General features: G+C 31.9%; 1 protein-coding gene across 3 annotated transcripts; it reads left to right on the top strand.

The window, feature by feature from the left end:
- The first annotated feature begins 12,501 nt into the window (after positions 1-12,501).
- Positions 12,502-19,815, top strand: LOC133289101 (uncharacterized). 3 transcript variants are annotated; one of them, XM_061486973.1, is made up of 7 exons: positions 12,502-13,117; positions 13,359-13,528; positions 17,356-17,573; positions 17,661-17,901; positions 18,024-18,109; positions 18,666-18,757; positions 19,266-19,815. In XM_061486973.1, the coding sequence occupies exons 2-7, from the start codon at positions 13,418-13,420 to the stop codon at positions 19,550-19,552; spliced, it is 1,035 nt and encodes a 344-aa protein (XP_061342957.1). In that variant the 5' UTR covers positions 12,502-13,117; positions 13,359-13,417; the 3' UTR covers positions 19,553-19,815. The 3 variants fall into 3 exon arrangements, with proteins under 3 accessions (XP_061342957.1, XP_061342959.1, XP_061342958.1); XM_061486975.1 differs by having other exon boundaries at positions 13,343-13,528; XM_061486974.1 differs by lacking the exon at positions 12,502-13,117 and having other exon boundaries at positions 13,237-13,528.
- Positions 19,816-26,287: the final 6,472 nt, after the last annotated feature.

Below are 26,287 nucleotides of genomic sequence, written 5' to 3'. Positions count from 1 at the left end.
AAGAGGTTCCCGTAACTACTTTTTGACATGGAAACCACATTTATAGGCTTTTAAACAAAGTTATTACTTAGGAAGCACCGACATTGCATTCATTTTAAAAATGTTTATCGGACAACGACATGTTTCACACGCGATCAATGGTTTATGACACATTGTCTATCTCGACACACGATTTTTATCGTGTCTAACACGGTCAAGGGGCAAAAATATAATATTTTTGAAATTTTTATAAAATTAAAATAATTCTAAAATAAAACATAAAAAACATATCAAGTGACTATCAAAGGATTTGAAGTAACAAGTTGAATGGAATTTGGGATAATACCATAGACCGCAACGAAGGTTGGCAACAAGAGGGAGCCGGGCCATATATACCAGAGATCTCAACCCATAAAGATGGAGTCTTCATAAATCGATCTCAAAGTGTTACTTCAAATTCTCAATGCGTTACCAGTCAGAAGCCATGGAAGAGGAAGATCAGAGGAATGAACGGAATGGCAGGTGTAATAACTCTAATAATTAAATTACACTTATTAGAGATTATAAGTGTAATTAGATGATTAATGAAATGGAAGAGTCTAAACTAGAATTTAATCACTTTTTGAGGCAAAAGGATAAATAATAAAAGGGTTGGGTTTAAATGTGCAATCTATACAAAGTGGATGAATCCAAAATAAATTAAATAAGTGACACATCTCAATAGACCAACCCAAAAAAGAAACCCAACTAGATAGTTAGGATGGAATAGGGTAATAAGAGTCTAATGTCAAGGGTGAAAGGGTAAATTACTAAATAGATATTTTACTAAACCTCTCTCTCTCTCTCTCTCTCTCTCTTTTTACATTTCATTCTTTCTCTTCTCCCTCAAATCGTCGCCCATCACTCTCTATCTCATCTCCATTGATGCTTTCTGTAACACCCCGTGTATACCCGGTTTGTTAACATATCATCGTATTAAGCTGCGCTTAATTAAAAATGCGAAAAATCTTTTTCTTTTCAATTATGACGTCATTATACTTAGCCAAGTTGATTACTTAATCAATTTCATAAAATATCGCCTCTATGTAAATTGCAATTAGACATCTAACTGAAATACCTCAATATATCAATATAAAGTGAGTATCTAAATCACGGAACTACAACACATAGTCCGGACTATAATCCTGATACATTATTACAACTCGAAATAAAACAAAACATATCAAGTCTATGTGGCATAGACAATCTCCATGCTCACCAAATTAACAACATAACCAACAAAGTCTCAACATAGAAATCCATAAACTGAAGCTAAAAGCATAAGACAGTAAACAGGATCCAGCATCCAATCATAATAGCATATCAGCATAAGCAGCATAAACATGTATCATCTATCAACTAAGCTCTGGCCTCCTGCCACTAGAGGTCTCAACCCCTGGGTTACCTGAACCTGAAATAAGCGTCCCCAAACGTGGGGTGAGATCTCTAAACAAGAAATCTCAGTAAGACAAGGGGTTCTCAAGGATCTTCCACCCCAAGCTCACTTACATGTGCAATATAAGTTCAAAAGCATGTAACAGTATAAGTTCCAAAACTATGCAGTGCAACAGATATTCATGCCATGTGTGTCAAAACTATTCTACTGGCCAGAGAAATGCAAGAATACGTCTATTACCTACAGTTAGTACAAGGAACACCGCATGCATCTCACCCACAGCCTCACCCTATTGTATGTACTACATACTCAGGCTTACCGTATAGGTGGAACACCACATGCATATCATAATGGCACTCGCATATAACAGCTCAACAGCATTTCAACAAATCAATATATCATGAAAACAACTTCATGCATATAACCATACCCCCATGAGACATGGTGGAACCAACAACGGCTAAACCGAGGACACGAAAGCTTACCTTGCAAGCTACCTATCCAAGCCAAGAGTCCACACAAACTCAAAGCCCAAACACAGCAGTATCACAATCTGTTATGGACCAATAATAAATCAACAAACATACTCTACAAGCATACCACATAAAGGCAACGCCTTTCCTTTACGTTTTACGTCTTAAGGATTCTAACAAAGCCACAAGCCCTTAATCACTTGATTTTGACTTAGTTTAATTAATACAGAAGTCTCACTTCCTTAAGTTAGGGTCCACAAACCCCCAATAGCCTACTGTATGAACAGTGCAGCTACTGTTCTTCGAAAACCCAGAATATCCGGATATATATCGGGGACATATCCGGATATCAATATCCCGATATCATATCTGGATATGCATATCCGGATATCCACATTCGGATATCAGAAGACCCATATCCGGATACCCATATCCGGATACCCATATCCAGATATCAATATACGGATATTTACAACCAAATATTCGGATATTTCGCGACAGAACCCAGATTCTGCATTTCGCGAAAATCCAATCCAAAGGTCCAACTTTTACCGATTTCAGAAGCTTAAACATGCATTTCAAAGTGTGTTAAGCATTATCCAACGTTAGGTTATCAACTTAAGCTTATTACATGCATCAAGGTTCCATTTTTAACCACTTATACTCATGATCAAAGGTGAGTATGTTTACCAAGCTTCTTAAAACAGCAACTGGCATGGAAAAGGAGCTTCCAACTCCACTCCACTGAGCAGCAACCAAAGGCCACGAAAATGCACAACAAGAAGACTTTTTTCTTCATAAAGAAAGCTCCTTGAAGATCTACAAGCCAAGAAGACAACTCACACCACCCAAACCAAGAACTCAGCCTCTCAACACCTTACAAGGCAGTGACCAACTCAGAGACGGAGCACTCCTCTCCCTCACAATGCTAACCCACACTCACGCAAGTGTTTAGAAGAAGCTTTCATGAAGAAAATGGTCTCAAAGCTCAAGGATGGAGAAGAAATGCAATGGAACAGTAGAAGGGAGAGCTGACCAGCCACCACACCTACGTAGAAGAGGTGTTATGGCCTAGGGTTTTGTGTTAAGTTAGTATATAAAGCCACTTTAAAATAAAACACACAGTATTAACGTTAATTGCTACGCTTAGCATTTTAATCCCAAACTCAGGATTCTGAACCTACTCAATTTTACAAGATTTATCATATTTTTATTATATTTTTCGCAGCACCTTTCCGGTACGCGCTTTTCCATAGCCAGTATCAATTCTGGCACCAAATCTCATTATTTTAACTTGAAACTCGTTTTACAAGTCCTATATATATTTCTAGGAATATTCATACACTTATTATAATTCTCCGGGATACTTTGTCGGTACACATTTATACCGACTAGCAGAACCGGTATCTGCACTTTTCGTCAGAAAAGCGACTTTCAGCATTCTTAATCACTTACTATATTTATTTAAGCCTCAACATAATTATTAGGATCAATTATGAAATTATTTCCTAATTTCTCATTATTAATTAATTAACTTCCTTAATTAATGGTGCGAGTTCTTACATTTTCTTGTTTCATCAAGGTTGAACCTTGAAATAACCATCCTCATCCTTACTTTGTGAAAGATATAGTAGAGATAACCAAGAAATTAATAGAGAACCCTTAACCCCCTCTTTTAAGCTTCATTTTCGTGGGTCTTTGGAGAGCAAACAAAGGAGGATATTTGGACCCCATTGGAAGCTTAGGAACCCTCAATTGATTGGTTTTTTGGTGGTATTAAGGTATGAAGGAAATTGTTTTTCATGGATTTATAGAATTTCATGAATGGGTATTTAGGGTTTGAGGCAAAAATTGGGGATTTCGAAATTGATGGATTAATAATAGTGTTAATGCTTGAACCATTGTTGTTTAATATAGGAATATTGATCCTATAGTTGATTGCATGTTGAAATCACCACATGAACCTATTAGGAGATAGAGTTTTGCTCTTGGAATTGGAAAACTTATGGGTTGGACAATTGTAATTGGTGATGTTATGAGGATGGTGCCAAGAGGAGCTAAAGGAAAGCTTGAAAGGTAAACTCTTGTGATTTGGGGATTTTACCCCTTGATGTTCCACCACACCCCGTGGGTAGTTGTGGTTTGTATATCATGCATGTACATTGGTGTTTAGATTGGGTGTCCTTGCTTGTGATAAGAACACTTGGATGTGTTTGTTTGGATGCACATTTTGATATGTTCTCTGGCCAGTTGAATTGTTTGAGCATTCCTGGGATAGCTGATGGACTTGAAGGATGGCTCTATTGTGCATTATACTGGCATTCCTAAGATGGCTGATGGACAAGAGGGATGTTCCGGTTGGTGTGGGTACACCTGGCATAGACGTATGCTATTATGATTTGTGGCATGATGCATTCTTTATACCTGTATATCATGGAAGTGAGTTCAAGGTTGGAGAAGTCTCTGAAGTCCTTGAATTTACTGAGATTGTATCTCATCCCGTGTGAGGCTTACTTTTCAGGTACTACTAGTGGCACGATGGACGGATCCTAGGGCAGGAGGCCTGAGTAGGGATATTGGCATGCATATTTTGGAGATTTGCACACATTGATATGAGAGCATGCTAGGATCATTTTGATTATATATTATACTTAGATTTAGAGCTTGTCACGTTTGATTATGTAATGTAGATATTTATCTTGGAGATATGTATGTGTGAGTATTATATTGTAATGACTTGATGTCAATGATATGTATGTAATTGTAAGGCCTGTATGTCGAAGGTTTAATTTGAAGACTTGAGCATGAATAAGTATATGAGAGGCTACACACAGAAAATTGGCTTCAGAATGTAGTTGAGGTACGTTTAATGGAAAAAGATGCATCAAATCATGAGTTATAAAATGAGACGGAAAACAATGTAAGAACTGTGTATATTAATAAAAGATATTTTATCTATACTGAAAATAAATGGAGAGGTTCTAATGAGGATCAAGTTTGCCCCAGGTGAATGCGTGAAATAGAACAAAAATCTCTGCCTTTGGGCGCTTAAGTGCCCTATAGGATGCTCAAGCACATTGAAAACCTAAAGATGGCCAAAATTCTCTACCTCTGGGCGCTCAAACGCGCAATCGAGCGAAAAATGTGTTCGAAGAGAGCGCTTCAGAGCTCTTAGTGCATTACCTGATTTTAGAACAAACGTAGTTTAGTAAAAGTGGCATAACTAGAGCTATAGAGCACCAAATTGGGTGAAGTTTGAACCTATGTGAAGCTAACACATAGAAATACAACCATACAAAATTTTAGAACCATTGGAATTTTATATAAACACTGGTATCATTTTGAAGTTGATGTTCTATTTCTAGAAGTATGGTTTGGAACGACGAATTTTCAAGTTGCATAACCCAGGCTATACTTAACTTATTGGTTAATGTTATACCTTTTTGGAAAGCCCAAAATGTATACTTTAATATGGTAAAATATGAGGGCTAACAGTTAGGTCATCTAAATTACAATGTGTAAATAGTAATGACTGTTTGGTACAAAGAGTGAATGATGAACTTATTCCTTTAGTCATTAGTCAAATAGAGAACATGTTGGCCCCGCTTAAAGCTGATATATTGATAAGAAAAGAAAAATTTTACTTGCATATCCTCTTTAATTACTCTAATTTTCTTTTATGCTTAATGCCATAATTAATGATAATACACTGGGTACACACAGGGTGTTACAACAGGCGCATCTTAATTTTCTCCTGCTACCATCTTATAATAAGAAACCAGAATCAAAACATTGAACAATCTCTTGAATTGGTTCTTAAGAAAAGAAAAGGCTTTATATATAGTTCAGAAAAGCAAAAACAGTGTCGAAGATCCTAACAGGGAAAGGAAAAGTAAAGTAATTTTACCACACACTAAACTAACCATAGTTACAATCAGTAAAGACAAACTAGCTAACTAAAGTTACAACTAACTGTAGTTCATACTAAGAAATTAATTAAATAACAATATGCTTATTATGTAAATTTATTAATTCATGAAAATGATTGAATAATTATGTCATTCAATTTAGGGTTTGATATTAGTCTCATATTTCTATGGTTTTTTTCTACATAATTATAGGGATACATGGAAACCACTGACCCCAGATAGGTAATTAGAATTATGAAATAAAAATTAGTAAAACTCTCATATTAGTCTATGGATATTTTATAATTTTTGCTTTATATTTATGTTATGGAATTTGAATATTTGATTAGTTATATAATTTATTATGGGCTGCCATATGTGTTAAATATAAACTATATTATGTATATTAAAAATATTATTTAATGTCAAAACGTGTCAATTTGAGTAATTAACCTAATATCAAGTGGATATGAATCAGGTTGAAATGTATGTCAATTTGAGTAAGTATTTGAAAAGGAAAAAAATGCATAAAATGCATGATTTTGATGGTGTTCATTTCGGCCATAATGAATTAAATATCATGGCACGTTGATTAAAATTAATTAAAGGTTGTGTGATGTTTGTATTATGAAATCAAGTAAGTTTCACGTGGTGTTAAGATAGTTTAAGCCTTAATTAAGTGATAAGTACTTACTTGGGTTAGTAATTAACTAACTGGAATTGTGGGTCCTAGGTTAAAGTATGTTGTTTGGTTAAGACTTGTGATGGTATGGTATGAACTGTTAATTGAAAAGTCAATTGGAAGCTAATGAAAAAGAAGATTAAAATGATTACGAAGTGGGTAATTAAGTTAATGTGTAAATGGTATTTGATTGTGTGTATAGTGTTATGTATTTTTTATTGATGATTGATTGTATTTTATCAGAGTTTAAATGAACACAGTAGGTGGACATAAAGAGTTTAGGTTATTTGGACAAAAATTTATAAATAGGAAGCTGAGCAAGTAAATTCTCGATTTAGGAGCTTTCTCTGTCTTAATGTTCCACCGTAATCAGATGGATGTTTATGGTTTCTGTATGAAATATCTGCAAGAAATGTTAATACTTGCATGGATTGCATTCATATAGGATCAACAATTATAAATGATTGGTAGGAAATAATTAATAAGATTTAAATACATTGATTCTATATGAAATGATTTAATTAACTGTAAATAATTATGTTATGCTTGATGGATGAAATGATGTGAAATTGTATGATTTGTTATGCTTAACATGTTAAATGATTGATGCATTAATAAGATGTGCATTATGTATGATTGTTGTGAATATAGATGTTTTACTGTCTTCACTTAATGAATGATGTTGAACCTGAATTTATAAATAACATGTTGTAGTGATTTATGCAAATTAATGGACGTGATAGCTAACATGATTTGTGTGATTTAAATGCTTTGTTATTATGTTCAGTTAATTATGTTTGTATTTGGAATTTTGTGTGTGAGGTGCTGTAAGTATTGTGAAGATTCTGTTATCAACAAAAAACTGTTGTGTTGTGAGGAGTCTTTTAATTGATTTAAGAATGGTGTATAAATATGGTACCCTGATATAAAAGATTTTAAATTGAAATAATAGTGTTGCGATATATATATATATATATATATATATATATATATATATATATATATATATATATATATATATATATATGAGAATTTCAGTACAGAGATATTTAATAATTTGGTCGTACAAGTGGAGATTTTCTGTAAAAAGGATAGCTCTGGTGGAATTTTTGAGAATAAATATGATCATGAAAGTATATGATTTTCAATTGGTTCTGATATGTTCTAGTAAGCTCTGATGTGTTTTGATATGTTCTAATATATTCTGATAAGCTCTGATGTGTTCTGATATGTTCTGATAAGCTCTGACATGTTCTGATATGTTCTGGTATGTTTTGATAAGTTCTGATATGTTTTGGTATGTTCTGATAAGCTCTGACATGTTCTGGTATGTTTTGATAAGTTCTGATATGTTTTGGTATGTTCTGATGTAAGTTTTGATTTCTGAAGTAGGGTATGTCTATGTGAAAAAGGTAAATTCTAGTTTAATATAATTGCTAGAATGGAGTTATGAAGAATATGTTGTGAAAGCTTTGTTTGTGAAGGAATTATAATTTGTATGATTTTATGTATTAATCAAAAAAAGAATGAATTTAAAATACTTAATTGTATTATCTGAAAATATATGACGTCTGTCTGTGCTTAGAAATTAACATGTAATGCAGAAAGTGAACTCGTGGGTGGAGACTTCTCCATAAACTCCGAGCTTATTGAGTTTATCTCACCCCATGTTATGGAGATATATTTCAGGTACTTCTAGTGGGAAAGATAAAGATAAGGGTAAGAGACCAATGGAAGGAGATTAAAGTTATGTTTGGAGCTGCTAGTTGCTTGGATGTATATTTTTATGAGATCTTTCTATTTATGTTTTGATGTGATAACTAGTAGAAACAGTTTTGAGAGGCCTACGTGGCCTATGTAAATATTTTGTAAAGATTAACAGACACATGTAAATATGGTTTGGTAGTTTAAAGTAAATGGCACGGAGCCATCTTTTGATGTGATTTGAAAGGAATGAATATTGTGTCAATAAGGTTATGTTGATAAGAGGAATTGAGAAATTCCTATATGTTGGAAAAACAGTGGAGATGATGTCAAAATTTATAAGAAAATGTAAGTGTTGTACGTATGACTTTGGTAAGTCATATCTCACTCAATTCTTTGTCAGTTGAGATGTGTGAGCTGTCATTTTGAAACTTAGGATGTGAACTTTAATGCTCTAAAATATGGGACAGAAAGGAGTGTAAAAACATGGTGCAGTTTGTTGTTTTGTTCGCTGCCCATGTAGTGAAGTTGACGGTAAAAGTTGATAACTTAGAAAATTCATAACTCCTCCGTTTCTTATTGAAACAAGGATTATAATATGCCAAATTGAAGGTCTAGATCTCAACCATAACATATTAAAAATTAAGAGAAAATAGGTTAGTGGTTTTACTGCAGTTTGCAACACTGTAAAGCAGTGCATTCTCGCTGTTGATGTATGTTGACAGTTTTGAGCAGTAAACTTATGGTAAAGATATCTGGAGTTATAGAAGTACAAATTAAGCTCATGATACCTCATTGGAAAGCTTATAATGTCTAGTTTAACATACTGGAAGATGTAAATTTAATAAAATAAATATCAAGTGAAGTTTTCACAAAATCGAACATATATAAGGTTGGTACGTTGCGTAAAAATGTATCGTTGCTTCATTGAACCACTTAGCATTCTTTGTATGTGATATTTAAGCAGTAGAACTTGTATTCCGCAAATGTTTTGGGTTATGATCATTTTAAGGAAATTGTTCTGAATATGGTGGTTTTAAAATGAAAATGTAATGTTTTAAAGAAAAAAGTTTACTGTATTTTAATTCAATTACCGTGATTATAACTAAGCTTAATATCATAAGTGTGTCAATGCATGAGTTTATGCTTCTAAATGCAGTCTAGAGAGATATGACTCAATAAACTCAACTTCATACATCCTAAGACTCAATAAACTCAACTTCATATATCCTATGACTCAAAAAGAATATGTGTCATGTTCTTCAATTATTTTCAAGTGTCTTCATTCTTTAAGTTTTCTAGTTCCTTCATTCATATTGAAACTTTGACTTTGATGTTGACTTTGCACATTTGAATTACTTTTTTACTTTTGCATGTTGTCTTGATCTTCTAACTTCATTTAGGACTTGTTGCACTACCTTCTAATTTGTGCATTAATATTGAACTTGTTGGTGTTTTGTAATCATCTAAACTTCAAATATATAAGCTTGAAAACCAAAGGTTCAACAATCTCCTCCTTTTAAATGATGACAAACACTAAACACTTCATTGAGAAATAAGGTTAGTAGCACAAGAAATCAGAATTAAACTCCCCCTAACTATATGCTCCCCCTTAATAAAATACTTGGTAAAAACGTTTACAATCCCCATAAAAAGTAAAATTTCTCCTCCTTTGAAAAACAATAAAGGAAACATAGAATTTCTGAATATATAATACAAATACAAATGAAGTAATACAAATACAAATGAAAATAGTAAAATACAAATAACTAAGTTTTTTCAATATATAAATATAATTTTCTTAAAGTATATTAAATGTAAGTTTAAATTAATTCATTAAAATATAATAAATGTTCAAATAATTTCATAAAACACACTTAAATATAAGTTTGACTTTTGAATATTAGTATAAATTAAGTGTCAATAGTATAATATATGTGTGTAATAAAAATTAATACAATTCAATTTAATTGATTTTTTTATTTCTAGCAACGTAGCTAAATCATCAATATTTTAGGTTTTGATTTCAGCTATTTGCAAAATAATAATTATCTATAATTTTCAGAGTACAACATGCTACTTTTGAAAGTTTGTAGGCTTGATAGGACAGATCAAAACTTGTAGATTATATTGTATAAGGTTTGAAATATTTTACATAGGTAACTCATTTACAACTATAATTAAATATTATCGCCTTCATAATATGAGACATATGAATAATCAAAGGCGGTCCACATATACAAAATTAATATTTTGTAACTGAGAATTTTTCTTTTGAATTTTTATTTTCGTAAATTTCTTTCTTTTATACTTTTTTCTTTTATAAAAATGAATAGGATATTCTGACACCCAAGTTATGTTACACCCATGTGACACCCAGTCAATCTCACCGTTAGACCGTTTATGTTGATCCAACAGTTATATTTATTTCCATATTTGTATGGTCATGATTTCCCAAATTTAATATTTAATATTTATTTCTACCTTTGTATGGTTATGATTTCCCATATTTAATGCTTTCACTTTAAATTTGGGAAATCATGACCATACAAAGATGGAAATAAATATAACCGTTGGATCAACATAAGCGATCTAACGGTGAAATTGACTAGGTGTCATATGGATGTAACATAACTTAGGTGTCACAATATCCTATCCCTTATAAAAAAAACTTAAAATTTTTCTCATTCTAAATTTAAGAGAGCATGCTCCAGGGGTGATTTGTCTTTTCATCAAATGAAAGGCGGAAACAAGGACGGAGTTTGACTCATAAAGTGAAGACATTGAGGGAGGGAGAAAGTAAGACAACATAGGCAAATACGATGTCAAGAAACTCACGTGGTTACCACGTGAGGTGAAGGGACTGAAAAGTTTTTTTTTATGAGAAACATAAAACAAAGTCACGAGTACTGTTGGCTAAGAGTTTGGTCCATATTTCTTAAGGTGTGGGTTCAAACTCTGCTGGCTGATGTGAGAATTTTATTGGTGGGTGATATGTAATCCCTCTCAGAAATTCTTAAAGAGGTTGGAGGATCTTCCCTGATCCTAATGAAATATCAGTGTCTAACTCCACTTAAATTTTTTTATTAAAAAAAAAAAAAAACATAAAATAACAGTTGATTAGTATCACTTATCCGTCAATGAATTACTGACATGGTAAAACAGTATCATAAAAGTTATGTATATTTATAAAAATAAATTTCATTTTAATATTATTAATACTCAATTATGTATATTTGACTCTTGTATTAAATAAAAGAAATCCTATTTTAATAAATTGTAATATTTAATTTAGTAATATTATAATTTATATATTAACGAAGTATTAATTTAAATTATTAAAAAATATGGTCACAAGTCAATAATAATAAATTCCAGTCATAAATAGCGTTTATTTAAAAAGTCCTCACTGAAGTTAAAATAATGTTTCTTATACTTTACTAATAAATACATCCCCTTACATTACAGTAAAAAAATAAAAATATAAATATATAAAAAATAAAATAAAGTTGTGTGATGTGACATACATATAAGATTTGAGAAAAATAAGTAAAAGTAAGCTAAAAGTGAAATTTATAATTTGGAAATTATATTAAGAAAATATAAAATTTGAAAGATAAAGAAAAAACGAGGATTTTTTTTTTTTTGCAAAAAAAGAAGATTAAACTTAAAAGGAATTATTTATTATGTATTCAATAGAAAAAATAGTAAAATAAAATATGTTCACCAAAAAAAAAGTAAAACAAAATATCACATCACTTTCAAAGGAAATTTTCATTTTGTGATATAAAGGTGGATATATAATATTATTCCTTTTTTGGGTACAGATGTATAATATTATTCTAAAACATATTAGACACGTGTATCATGTTGCAACCATATTCATATAAAAAATCAGGATAGTTATTCTATCTATTTTTTTATATCTATATTTAATATTATTAAATCAGAATATATACTAACATTTATTATTTCTCTATTTTTTTTAATTTCGATGTAAGGAGATTAATAGGTATAATAGAAGGGTTATATTTATCTTATTTTACCTGAAATAACTAAATTATCTACCCACAAATGATAAATGAGTCCTTTTTTTTCTCTCTCTTCTTGTCTACGAGTTTTACTTACAATCTTATTTATATAACGTAAATAACGTTAAAAAATTATTTCCCATAATAGAATAACTCATCTCTAAAATTGAATACTAAAAATAAAAAACTAAAATACAAAGTCAAGAACTAAAGTCTTACAGAAGCTATGAAATTATGAACATAGAAACAAGTACCGACAACACTTCAAACTTTTTTTTTTTCAGTACAAACAACAGTTCAACCTTAACACGCGGCGAAAAGAACTCTCTTTCCCTCGCCACCGCGACGCACCACCGCATCGCTTCCCTCCTCCACCTTCTTCTTCTTCTCCTTTCTCTTTCAAAACACTCTCTCTCTCTCTCTCTGTGTGTCACCCCAAAACAAGAAAATCTCAAAGTCCGTTTCTTTATACCTGCAATTAATAGAGTAACTGATTAAGCTCTCTCTCTCCCTCTCTCTCTCTCGCTCTCTTCAAAACAACATATCAGTTACATTTTTTCTCTCTCTCTTTCTTTATTTCTACCCTTCTCTTCTTCTTCAACTCCCAACTTCTTCATATTGGGTCTTCAAAAAATCTTCCACCTTTAATAAATTCTAGCATTTATAAAACCCAGAGAAGACAATAAATTTTAAATTTTTTTATTTTCATTTGTCAAAGCTTAAAATTTCCAGTGTGTGCAATTTGTCTATTTTCTTTCTCCCTTTGTTAAATGGTCCCTTATTTCTCTCCTATGTAATTATTACCATTTCCTTCCCCTTTTTATTTTAATTGATTCTCTTCTTCATATCACCACTCTATCAAATTGATTATGGCATAATGCAAATCTCTCCCCAGAAGGAAAGTGGTAAATCTCTCTCTCTCTCTCTCTCCAAAAATACTTGATTAAATTATCCTTAGTCTAATCACAAAAAAATAAAATAAAAAATTATCCTTATATGACACCCTCCCTTTGTTGATGCTAGATAATGAGTGAGACTTGAGAGCTTCCTAGATATCCAAAAACCACTCTGTCTCAGAAAAAAGAGTGTTTGAGAAAGACCCATTTCCTCATTCATCTAAAATTTCTCAGTGGTTTGGTGTTGTAGGGGGTTTTGAGGATTTTCTGTCACTTTACCGGGAAAATCTCTGATCGATCGCCGAGAAAATGTCCTCCACAACCTCCTCTGTGTCCTGTTGCTCCGGAAATTCTCCCTCGAACCTGGAACGCTTTCTTCAGTGTGTCACTCCTCTTGTTCCTTCACAGACTCTACCTCAGGTATTTTTTTATTTTATTTATTTTTTCCCATTTTTATTTTTCAGCTTTTTCTTTTCTTTTTTCGGTTTTGGGTCAGCGTTTCACGCTCAAGGTGCTAATCTTTCTCTTCTTCCTTTTCTTTGTTCCGTCAATTCATCGGACGGTGCATTTGTTTGTTTGATTGTGTTTCTTTATTTAATTTTTTATTCTCACTTCTTCACCCAATATATATATATATATATAGATATATAGATAGAAAGATTGGAGTATTTGTTATTTTAAATGACATAATTTTATAATTTTCTTTCATAAAAAGTGAGATCCATACTTTTATTTTTGTGTTTACTCTTTCTCTCTTTATTTATATCTTTATTTCATTAAAAATGACATAACTTTACGTCTTTTAAAATGATATATATCTTTTTCATATATATATATATATAGTTTAATCTTCGTTTTTATCCATCTAGATTCTTTATCCTGTTTATGTATATATTTTTTAATTATGTGATTAATATTATTCGTATTATAAATTTTTTCTTTTATTGTGTGGTTTATGTTTTTTTTTTTTCTTTTTACATGAATCTCACGTAATATATGTGTGGGAGATAAAATTCAATATTTTTAAGAGATATATATTTCTAAGAAATATATATCTTAGAACATTAATCTCTTAAAATAAATATATATTTTTAAGAGAAGGAGTAGGTTAAATTCGATATAAAATTAAGAAGTTTTTACTTTTCATAGATTTTTGTCCTTAATTTATTTGTTTATAATTTATTTAAAATTAATAATTAATTAATTGATATAATTTAATTAATTCAAATTATTAAATGTACGTATGGAAATTTACTGATGATATAGCTAAATGGAAGTAAAACTTTATACCTCTTAATTTTTTTTTAAAATTTTTTGATTAAAACTTATTTTTATCTCTAAAATAGCTAAATTAAAACCTACCTTATTTTTATCTCTAAAATAGCTAAATTCAAACCTGTCTTTAATCTGTATAGGGAAGGACGGAAAGTGGATATAAAAAATTAAAAGATGGACTCATGTTGATTTATATGTTTCTTTAGTACAATTTAATATGAAAAATATTTGTGATTTTAAATGATGAATTTTTTTTAGTTAAAAATAGTTTTTTTTTTATTTAAAATTTAAATTAAAAAATATCTCTTAAACTTTCTTTCATAATTTTCGTTATCTATCTTTTTTTCTTAATTAAAATAATATAATTTTATGTCATTTTAAAAGATAAACATTAATCTCATTTAATATAGGTTTTAATATTTCTAAAGTGAATGTAGATAAATTATTTACATTTGTTCTCAAAACGACGTCATTTTGGGTTAAAAGATTATAATAATAAAGATTATTATAATCCTAAAATAAATTATAATTTCAAAAATATCTTATTTTCGTCTCAAAACGACATCGTTTTGGGCTCAACGTAGATTGACGGTAGAAAAATGGAACCCTTTAATATATTATCAGTTCTCATGTAATAAATGTCAATATCGTTACCTGTTTTGTTAATTTTTTTTCCTTGTATGTTTAAGATTTAATTTTAGATATTATGAAATTATTAACTCTCTAGAATTTTCTTTTGTCCTATCCTATTTACCACAAGATTTTTCAAATATTAAATTATTAGTAAAGAAAAATATTAAATTAAAAAATGGATGCATTTAATTTTTTGATAACATAAAAAGCATATAACCTTTTTCTTATTTATTAATAAAGAGAATTCTTAAAATCATTAAGAATTGTTTTATTCAAGCATTATGAAGTCAGTTGTTAATGTATAATTTATTATTTGAGCTGTTGATAAACATTTAATAATTCATTAAGTAGTTTACAGATAATGTTACAACATTAACTATCATTAAACAATTAGACATTAATGAAAATGTGCTAATGTATGATTACATGTTAATGTCAATTGAGTTATGGTTCTGATTATCTGTTTTATTTTTTATTTTATTTATTTGGCACTCCCTTTCTCTTTCTGGGACTGTGTTGTGGGTGTGGGGTCGGAGGAGTTTATCACCATTCACCAGTCGGAGCAGACTTTTATATATTAATAATGGAGAGTGGTCTGAACGGTGTCGTAAAGTAACAAAGCTTTTGTTCTGTGTAGGGAATATTCGTTTGATGCCTCTTGAAAAATCTTCCTCCACGTGTCTTTTTTTCAATTTTATTGGTACATGTGGGAAATGTCATTGTTGATGTTAACACAAAAGTTAGCTTATTAGTGGAAATGGCAATTGTTATTTATTTTTTTGGATTTTGTTATTTACACACAAAATTGATATACTTTTTCACATACTTCCATATGGTCCTTTCTGTCTTCTTTTTTATTTATGTTCTCTTATTTATTTTTCTCAACCTTTTCTTGTTTTTTATTTGAGTTCATAAACCAGTGTTCTCTGCTACTTTAAGATAAAATGATGTTGATGTTCTTTGTTTGGAAAAATAAGAACAAGAAGAGCGCACACTGAAATATATGCTTTTGATTTTATCATTGAAAAAGAGAGTGATATAAATATATTAAAAGTAATGCACAAATTTCATTGTAAGATTAATCCTTTGTGTGGATGAGACATTACCCTTAATCTTTTCCTCAATTTAATGTGAGAAAAGAAAGTTAATGACCAATTAACTGAATCTGAAGCACTTTTCTTGTAAGCCTTGAATTTGATAACATCTACAATAATCCTTCTTTGGTTGACAATATACAAATCTTCTGGAATAGGTAGTGAGACCTTTTTTTTTTTTTTTTTTTAATTTCAATAATATTTGACTTAGTGATTATCAGTCAGAAACCTGGTTCCTGAGATGGAGAAAAAAAAAATCTCATAAAATCTTTGTGATTACTTTCTTTGAGGAGAATCTGCGGGTTTGTGTTCTATTAAGGCATAAATAATTTTTTTTAGTCAAAAGTGATTTTCTGTAGAAAGTTATGGTACTTGATTTGATTAGGAGAGACACCAAAGGTTTCTTCTCCTATTGGGCTTGTGGGATGTGACATAGGCCAACCTTTGAAGATAAACCTTAAATTTTCTTTAAGGAGATAAGAGTGCATTTGTTTCTGGGGGCTCCACATTGATCATTCCATCTATGGGACCAATGCCACTGGTTTTTATTAGTGATCCAGTGAGAAATGATGTTTCTAGTACTAGTATTATTCATTTATTGTGGCAACCTATTATTGAAAAAAGATGTTTCCACTGGGAATTCCCATTTACTTTTTCTAACTTACACATTACAATGTTATTATGCAGTTTTCTATCAAACTCAACAGTTGTAGAGAATCGCTAGATGCTTTTTTCTATTCTAAAGGGGACAAATGTGGAGGGTGGTGTTATTGAATATACTAGGCTAGCAGCATTGCTTTTTAGTTGTTACTGCTTATAGTGGTTAATGACTTCATTGGCAATTGCTCCTATTTTTAGTATATCTCTTAACTCTTACTACTTGGTAGTCAAAACATGGTTGTGGATTCAGGATTGTGTGTCTCGCATTTTATGCATCCACACTTGGTTTCCTACAAGTAACTTCTTTTGCAATATTTGACACAATGTAGTACTCCTATAAATGTCTCATTTTTTGCATAGATAGCATTGAATTGTTGGTCCTCTTGTAATAAACTATGTTATTTCTAGTCAGATATAGAGTGGAAGTAAAGTTGTGTTGGTGTTGTCTATGATTTAATTTGCCTCTTTTTCCTGCTTTTAGTTAAAAGTTAGAAATATTGCTATTCATTCTATTGTAAAGGCAGAAGGAACATTCACATGCTGATTTGCTTCCTTAATTTTCATTGCTTTTATCATAATTTGCAGAGCTGCCATAATGATCTAAATAGCCTCTGGCAACCACTCGGTAAGGATACAATCGAATACTTCACTCTGAAAGATCTCTGGGACTGCTATTATGAATGGAGTGCATATGGTGCTGGTGCACCTTTGATGTTAGAGAGTGGTGATACTGCGATTCAGTTCTATGTTCCTTATCTTTCTGCTATCCAAATCTACAGCAATAAATCTGTTGCAGCTTCTCGGTACGTAGAAGACAATGCTGTATATGCTTGTATACTAAATGTGTCAACAAAATGGTACAAGTCATCTTCCTCTTTTCTCTTTTCTAGGAATCGGAGAGAGGATAGCGATGGAGTTGAATTTGAAAGTGATTCGTGGAGTGATGATAGCGGAAGTGATAACTTATCGAGATCATTAAGCAACAATTCCAGCAAATCTTGGGATGCTGTTTCTGAGGATTCAAGCTGTGATCAGGAGGGGTCATGGCTAACAAGGGAAAAGCTTGGCTACCTTTACTTGCACTATACTGAGATGTCTTCACCTTACTCCAGGGTTCCGCTTATGGAGAAGGTAGCCTTTTCTTGTCAAGTAGTATTCACTCTTCACTACCTTATATCAGTGGCAATATAGACTTATTGATTTGTATGTTACACAAATCACAACACATCACTTTTGATTGTTTTTTGTTACAGATACCTGAGCTAGCTAGAACCCACCCGGCATTGATGACGTTGAAGAGCGTGGATCTTTCCCCGGCAAGTTGGATGGCTGTTTCTTGGTGAGCATAATCTGTTGTTCTTGTTATATACAACTCTATTTGTAAATTTCACGATGCCCATTTTAGTCCCTAGCAAATAAAAAGGCTATTCGTGATCCCTAAGAAATTCAAAATGGCCCCATTTTAGTTCTTTTGAGGGACTAATGTGAGTCTTTTTTGAATTTATGAGGGACTACGATTTCAACTAAATAGGTCCATTTTGAATTTCTTAGGGACCACGAATAGCCTTTTTATTTGCTAAGGATTAAAACGGGCATCGTGAAATTTGATGAAGACCAAAAAGGATATTTACTCTTATTTTAATTAAAGACAAAATTGATATGTTTTGGTGATTCAGTAGACAAGATGAAGTCTATAGCAACAATGATATAAACTGGAGTTGGGAGAGGACTCTTCTCTTGCTCAACTTTTAGTTCTCTCACTACATAGGATTAGGAATACTGTTATCATTTTGTAATTCTAATTTCCGTATTTTTTTATTTATATAACTTTCTGTAAGATGTCTAGTCTCTGTTGGTTTCCATGGTTGAATGATGTACTCTTCATCATTGAATAGGTACCCAATTTATACCATCCCAAGTCGCAAAAATGACAAGGACTTGGAAGCATGCTTCCTCACTTATCATACATTGTCATCATCTTTCCAAGGTATCTTGATGTAATTTTTTTCTAATCAATGTTGTCTTTTTCTTGTTTCTGAACATACTATGCTTTATTTTCCCATAATTTTCTGTATTGTTGCATGTTTCAACGATATCTATGGGTCCTCTGCATCATATCCGTTTGAGGTTTCCTGGTGTTTCTCATTATTCCAAAAATGCATAGGCTTAACCTTCTTTGTGGTAAATGTAATGTGTTCTTTGTGCTTCCGAAGGAGTTAAGCGCTGTCCCATTAAATTGTGGAGTGCTAGGAGTTGATAGCGTCATCCTTGAAGTAATTAAAGTTATAATTGACGTCCAAATTTTAATTGAATTCATGATATGGTATGACATTAATGGATTTTCAATCTAATATCATGCAGTCTGTTTATGCGCATGTGTGAGTTATAAGTGTGATTAGATGAGCATGCATAAGAGTTAAAACAAAATTGTTGTAAACCTGGCTTTTGATCTCATTTCTGCTGAAAATTTTGTTATTTTTCATGTGTGTATGCAGATTGTGCAATGGAGTGTGATGAAATGGACATAGGAAACGATATATGTTATTCCAGCTGGTGGGGAAGTATTGTAGGAGAAAAATGCAAGAAAAAGCAGAGTGGGTGCATATCTGTCCCTCCTTTTGGGCTAGCTACTTACAAAATGCAAGGTGACCTTTGGTTAGACCAAGAGCCTTATGTTAATGAAAGGGTGTCCTATCTGTACAGTGCTGCAGACTCATGGTTAAAACAGCTCAATGTGAATCACCATGACTTCAACTTTTTCACATCAAACTCTACCATGTAAATTAGTTGGTGTGAGTGTCCATCAACCTTAACAGTTGACTTGGCCTTTATTTAGCTTTGAACTCTGACACCGGCAGAAAAAGAAAAAAAAAGAGAGTTCCCCTTGGTGCAATTCTGAAAACATTCAGAAACTGAGGAGTTATATCTCAAAAGAGTGTATAACCCTTAAGCTATGTACAAATTTTGTTAATGGGGGATGAGTTTTTTTAACTACCATTTTGGTTTTTTTTATGCTACTTTTCCTAGAAACCGTATAACAGTTTGTTTTAGGTAACTGAACTATATTTTGTATTATAGTCTTTTCTGTTTTTACAAACATGTTCTTACTTGAATTTTGTATATATATTTTCGCTTTCTTTTAATCTTGATTCAGGGCAGAAGCAACTAGTATCAATGTTATCGGTCATTGACCCGATCGAGGTATTGGGTTATTGGTTCAACCGCATGACCCGATAATTATATGCAATTTCATAATTTATATTAAAAAATTATAAACATACTCAAATATCTAAAAAATAATAATAAATTTTTTAAATATTTTAATATAAAAATAATAAATTACATATTATTATCTAATAAAGGATCAAACAAAAATATAATGATCGTGATACGAGACTTTAGGTTCAGAAGATATCTCTTATTATAAATCAATTCAAAATTTTCTGCATAGTGCATAATTGAGATAATATTAGTGTTGCAGATACATAACTTATGTAAGTCAGTAAGCAAAAAAATATTTAAATATGTCCATTATGATTTTTTTTGACAAAAAAACAATTTTGGATTTTTTTTTTTTGGGACCGGGTCTGGTCATTGGTTAATCGGGTCGCCGATTTTCATGAAAATCAGTCGGGTTGCACCGGTTCTGATGCATGGCTGGTCCGTTACTTCAACCAGACCGGTTATATGATCGGTTTACCGGTTCCCGGGTCAGTCAGATTTTATCAAACACTGACTAGTATTGTGTAGTATAAATAAACAATTAAGGGAGCCAATTTAATCTTGGTTGTTTAAGAAGATTTTCTTGACAAATATAATTTTCTATACTCGGAGAGTGTATATTCAACAAATAGTGTTTTAAAAAAATAGCACCACTAGGATTAACCTAGTGGTGTTGGGTGTGTGTAGTGTGTATTAAGTTGCAAGTTCGATTCCTGTAATATTCAAAAATAAAATAAAATAATGTGCATTTAATGCTAATAATAAGTATTTAATAAAAACTATTTTAGAGAAAATATATTTTTTATTTTTGTCAATTTGTATTTTCGAATAATTGATTTGTTATTTTGAATAAAAAAATTAATTTTATTAAATATTATTTCTAACCATTTTTTTTCTACTAAAAAAAGGAATGGCATGAAGCACATCATTTGTTTCGGAAAAACGCAGATAACACAATTAATACTCTTCTATGTGAATTCATGGTATCAAGTATCAACCACTCTATAAAATGTTTGCTTGAGATGTAAAAATTGTTGATAATTTGTGACGTGAAGTGCCGCACTTGCTAGTTTTAAAGAAGAACAATTTTTGTTTACCAAAAAAAAATAATAACAATTTTTTAGTTTATTTTTCAAATTTCATTCTCTTAACTTTGTTCCAATAGCAATCATTCTTAAACTTGAAAAAAAGAAAAAGAAAAAGTCACCATTCGTACATGACATTGGGGTAAAAAATTTCTAATGCTTAACGCTGTTCCTAATTGTCTATTAAAAACAACGTTTTTGCATGTAAAATTTTTGCTATATGTGTGAAATATAGCAAGTGCGTACACTAAATTATTACTGGAATTAAGAGAAGTTGATTTAAAGATCACGTAATCATTTAAAAAAAAAAAAAACCTATATGACATTTTTTTGGGTTTATAAAAGGTTTAGGAAAATAAAATTTATTTTCATTATAAATAATAATTTAAATATCAAATTAGATATTAAAATGGGGAGATCTTTATGTCAAAATTTTGATTACTTTAACTAGTTAAATGATATTTAAATTAGAGAGATAATCACTTTATAATCCAATCAATTAATTCAAATTAGAGTTGGGTGAGCTCATCCCGGACTTGATAAGCTTTTAACCTAACAAAAAAAGAAAATAAGACGCAATATTGATCCATTTTTTTAAATATGATTGAAAAATACCCATCTATATCCTTTTATGGTGAGATTAATTGGCAAAAAAATTAATTAAGTATAAGTTAAAAAAAAAATTATGAATTTATTGCCTTTTTGAAACTATTTACACATGTATTGCAGTATGTCACGCCCTGATTGGGTATCACCAATCACGCCTAAAGGAGGCGTTAATGCCACATAGGTGACACCTCATTTAGGCGTCACCTATCGTGCTCAAACCAGACGTGATATGTGGGGCCTATATAAACCCAATTTTTTTCACTTTTACCATTTCACTCTCTCTCTAACTTCTCTCTAGACGTTGTTGCTCTCCCCTTCGCGAAAAATTGGTTAGCGAAGCTCGTGAAGTAAGTTTTTAATATCTATTTTCTATATGTTTAAATTACAATAATAGATTAGGAATATGTTAGTGATTTGGGAATTTATTAATGACTTAGGAAACTGTTAGTGACCTAGAAATATCAAGTGACGTAGAAATTGTGTAGTAACTTAGGAAAGTTTTAGTTACTCAGGAATTAATGTTATTGACCTACGAATTAATTAGTGGCTTAGGAATTTTATAGTTGTTTAGAATTTTTTGTGTGCTTTATAAAATTGATATTGACTTAGGTAATGAATATTGACCTAGAACAAGTAATTGGAATTATCATATATTATAATTTAATTTAGACGATAATCTTGTACGAGACATATACATTATTTATAAATAAAATAATTTTAAATCTTGTAATTAGTTGTAAATTAAATTATTTTAAATGTTGTATTACACATGTATATATAATTAGAATATAAATTAATGGTAACAATAAATTTATTATTTTTTATAGTATTTTATCATGGGTGATTCGTCATCATCTGGGGGGCTCTGCATCTGATCATGAGCCAGAGCCTACTGATCTCAGTATGTATATCATACCTAGACCGTATAGGTGGGAGGTCTTCAGGAAGAGGACGCAGAGTGCACACATTTCACAACACGTGTGGAATACTTAGCATGTTCATCAGCTGAAGACCCGACGCGATAAGATGCAGGGAGGCCACCTCCCAACGATATTCTTCACGTGGTCGCAATTAGCTCACCCAGGCAGGATTTATACATGTCAAACGCATGCGACATATTCAGGTATGCACTTTAGGATGTAATATATTATATTGTTATTCAATATGATCATTTAAATAATGACATATGGTGTGATAATTGTATTATGTACTTAAGATTGATGCTGCCCTGATTAGTGCTTTGGTCGAGAGGTGAAGACCAGAGACACGTTCATTTCATATGACACAAGGTGAGATGACTATCACCTTGCAGGATGTGGCCGTTATATTGGGATTGCTTACTGATGGGCAAGTAATGGAACGTAATAGAATTCATTTCGGGAGAATCCTCATAATTGTTGTTGGTTCTCTGCGAAAACCCTTGTTCATTCTTAATTGCATCCTTTCGTTCATTCCAATATGAATACTTCTAGCATTCTTGAATGGTTTTAGGTTCTGGATCCAGATTATCTCTTGAGACAACAAGAGCTACTGAGAAGGCAATGGTGTCACCAATGACAGATAATAGTGTCATATTTTCCTCCCATAACACTATAGTGTATTACAACTTTTATATTAACACCAACCAAATCTTTCTTGTTTCCCATGACATTCAGATTTGGTTGTTCCGTATTCCTGGGATTGTTGCAATTAGCAGCTAGATTTATTTCACCGGGTTCTCTTTCTTCAAGATAAACGTCTTCAGGAGATGCGATGAGTGACTTATTTTTATTTTTCCGTAGATATATGTCTTTTGCCCTTGTAGGTTATTAACGCTTTTAGCGTTGACTAGACTCAGACATATTTTATAGCATTAAATTTTCCACTACAGTTGAATCATTTTATGTATAGATATGGGACTTAATCACTCATTTGTGATTAGAAATATTTGGCTTTTCTCTTGTTAAAATTTGCAAGTTAACGATATTTTGAAGACTAATAAAGCCTTGGGACCTGAAGGGGTCCCTATTGAAGTGTGGAGAGGCTTGGGGGATGTGGCAATAAAATGGTTGACCAATCTTTTCAATAAGATTCTCCAGACAAATAAGATGCCTGATGCATAGAGGAAAAGTATGATTGTGCCTATCTACAAAAACAAGGGAGATATATAGAATTGTTCAAACTATAGAGGCATTAAGCTAATGAGCCATACTATGAAGTTATGGGAGAGGGTTATTGAGCATCGCTTGAGGAGAGATACCAAGGTTTCTGTAAATAAATTTGGATTTATGCCATGAAGATGTACCATGGAAGCCATTTTCTTGATGCGACAACTAATGGAAAGATATCGAGAAAAGAAGAAGGACTTACATATGATGTTCATAGACCTTGAGAAAGCATACGATAGGGTTCCAAGGAAAGTTTTATGGTGGGTTCTGGAGAAGAAAAAGGTACCATCAAAGTATGTAAAGGCAATCAAGGATATGTATGACGGGGCTACTACATGTGTGAAAGCTTGTAACGGAACATCAAGTTATTTCCCTATCACGGTAGGTGTACACCAAGGCTCAGCTCTAAGTCCTTATCTCTTTGCCTTAGTTATGGATGAACTAACAAAAGATATTCAAGAGGAAGTGCCATGGTGTATGCTTTTTGCAGACGATATTGTGCTTATTGATGAGAGCAAGGATGGTGTTAATAGAAAACTTCAATTGTGGAGAAGCACATTGGAATCTAAAGAATTCACATTAAGTCAAAGCAAGACTGAGTATCTGAAGTGTGAGTTTTCTCTGGTAAGAGATGTAGACCAAGATCCCGCGCATCTAAGTGATCAAGAGGTACCCAAGAAAGACGCTTTTAAATACCTGGGCTCTATTTTGCAAAAAGGTGGAGAGATTGAAGATTGATGAGGATGTAAACCGTAGAATCAGAGCAGGGTGGATGAAATGGCGCAGTGCATCTGGATTTTTGTGTGACCGCAAAATCCCCCTTAAGTTAAAAGAAAAATTCTGTAAAACAGCAGTAAGACCCGCAATGCTATATAGAGCTGAATGCTGGCCAGCACATAGGCAGCGTGAGCATAAAATGGGAGTAGCAGAGATGAGGAAGTTAAGGTGGATGTGTGGTTATACGAGGATGGATAAGATAAGAAATGAAGATATTCGACGAAAGGTAGGAGTACTACCGGTGGCTGAGAAGATGAGAGAACATAGATTGAGGTGGTTTTGGCATGTAATGAGAAGGCCCCTGGATGCACCCGTAAGAACAAAAATTTGTTACCAAGAGCTCAACACAAAAAGAGGTAAAGGTAGACCGAAACTTACTTGGGGGAAGGTAGTAAAACAAGATTTAATGGAGTGGGATATAGATTGGCGGACGGAATACCTTAGAACGGAATGGAGAAAAGCTATAAGCATGGTGGAGGGTTAGACCCGTTGTTATTCCTATGTTCCAGATGGTCCTTTTTTAGTCTTTTTCCCATTCGTTTCCCCTCTTCTTCTTTTTCCTTTCTTTTTTTACTTTTACTTTTATATTTATATATATATTATTACTACTCTATTTATTTATTTTTATTTTTACTTTTATGTTTCTTTTTTCAACCTTTTTGTATCTTTCTTATGGGTTCATCTACCACCGTCCCCAATTAATTTGGGATAAAGGTGTTGTTGATGTTGATGTTGAACGATATTTTGAACTTCAAGTTCAATTATACTTGTACGTGGACCAAAATAATTCATTTGGTTTTCTCTTTCAAAATAATTTCCTGAGATTCATCAAGCTTATGGCTTTCTCCCCCTAATGTTGAGAAATGTCTTTCATTAAATATTTAATCAATTAATTGTGTATTAAACAAAATACTTGATTATGTATTGAGTATCAAAAACTCATGTAAACGTCAAACCTTCAGATGACATAAGGACATATATAATGTAACCAAAAATACGCAGATGGGAAACATCATGTTCAAATCCACGTACAAGTTCAAGAGGGGAGTATACTTAAAAGCGTATGAGCTATTGAACTCCAGGTTCATGATCATAATGATATATGCACAAATATGACATATACACAAACATTACTTGGTTGGCCTCTTCAAGAGTGTCACTTTGAGGTTTCATTCCTCAAAGTACAAAATTATTTGTGTGATTTAAATCTATTAGTCATTATATTCATATGATGTCCTTAAGGGACTTCAATGACAATCAGTCACGTAATAATATTTGTAATTGTTTACAATATTCTGCAAATTAATTATTGTTTGAACTTCAATTTCATAATCATTTGGGCATATAACTAGATGAGTTTTCTTTCTACACAAAGCTTCTAGGTCGAAAATGATAGGTGAGTTTCACTTTCTATGGGAGGTTTAGCAGATGGATGAAGTAAGAGTAGTCATTTCTTGGTGCTTGGTCGAATGGGTGCTTCAAGAAAACAAAGGGAGGGGTTTGGCCATGGAGAAGGAAGAAAGAAGGAGACTCTCGTGTGAGGGGAGAGAGAAAAGAGAAATGTGACCCTTTTGGTGTATTTGACCTTTTTAACTTAAAATTCTCTCCTAAATAAGACTTTCATCCTTTAATTCCTACACAGTCACTTTAATCCACTAGATATTAATTTTAGACTTA

The sequence above is a fragment of the Gastrolobium bilobum genome, unplaced genomic scaffold (genome assembly GCF_033153095.1).
Source record: "Gastrolobium bilobum isolate Gb01-03AN ecotype WA unplaced genomic scaffold, APGP_CSIRO_Gbil_v1 utg4504, whole genome shotgun sequence".
NCBI classification, from domain to species: Eukaryota; Viridiplantae; Streptophyta; class Magnoliopsida; order Fabales; family Fabaceae; genus Gastrolobium; species Gastrolobium bilobum.
This window is presented reverse-complemented; position numbering and strand designations above follow the sequence as displayed.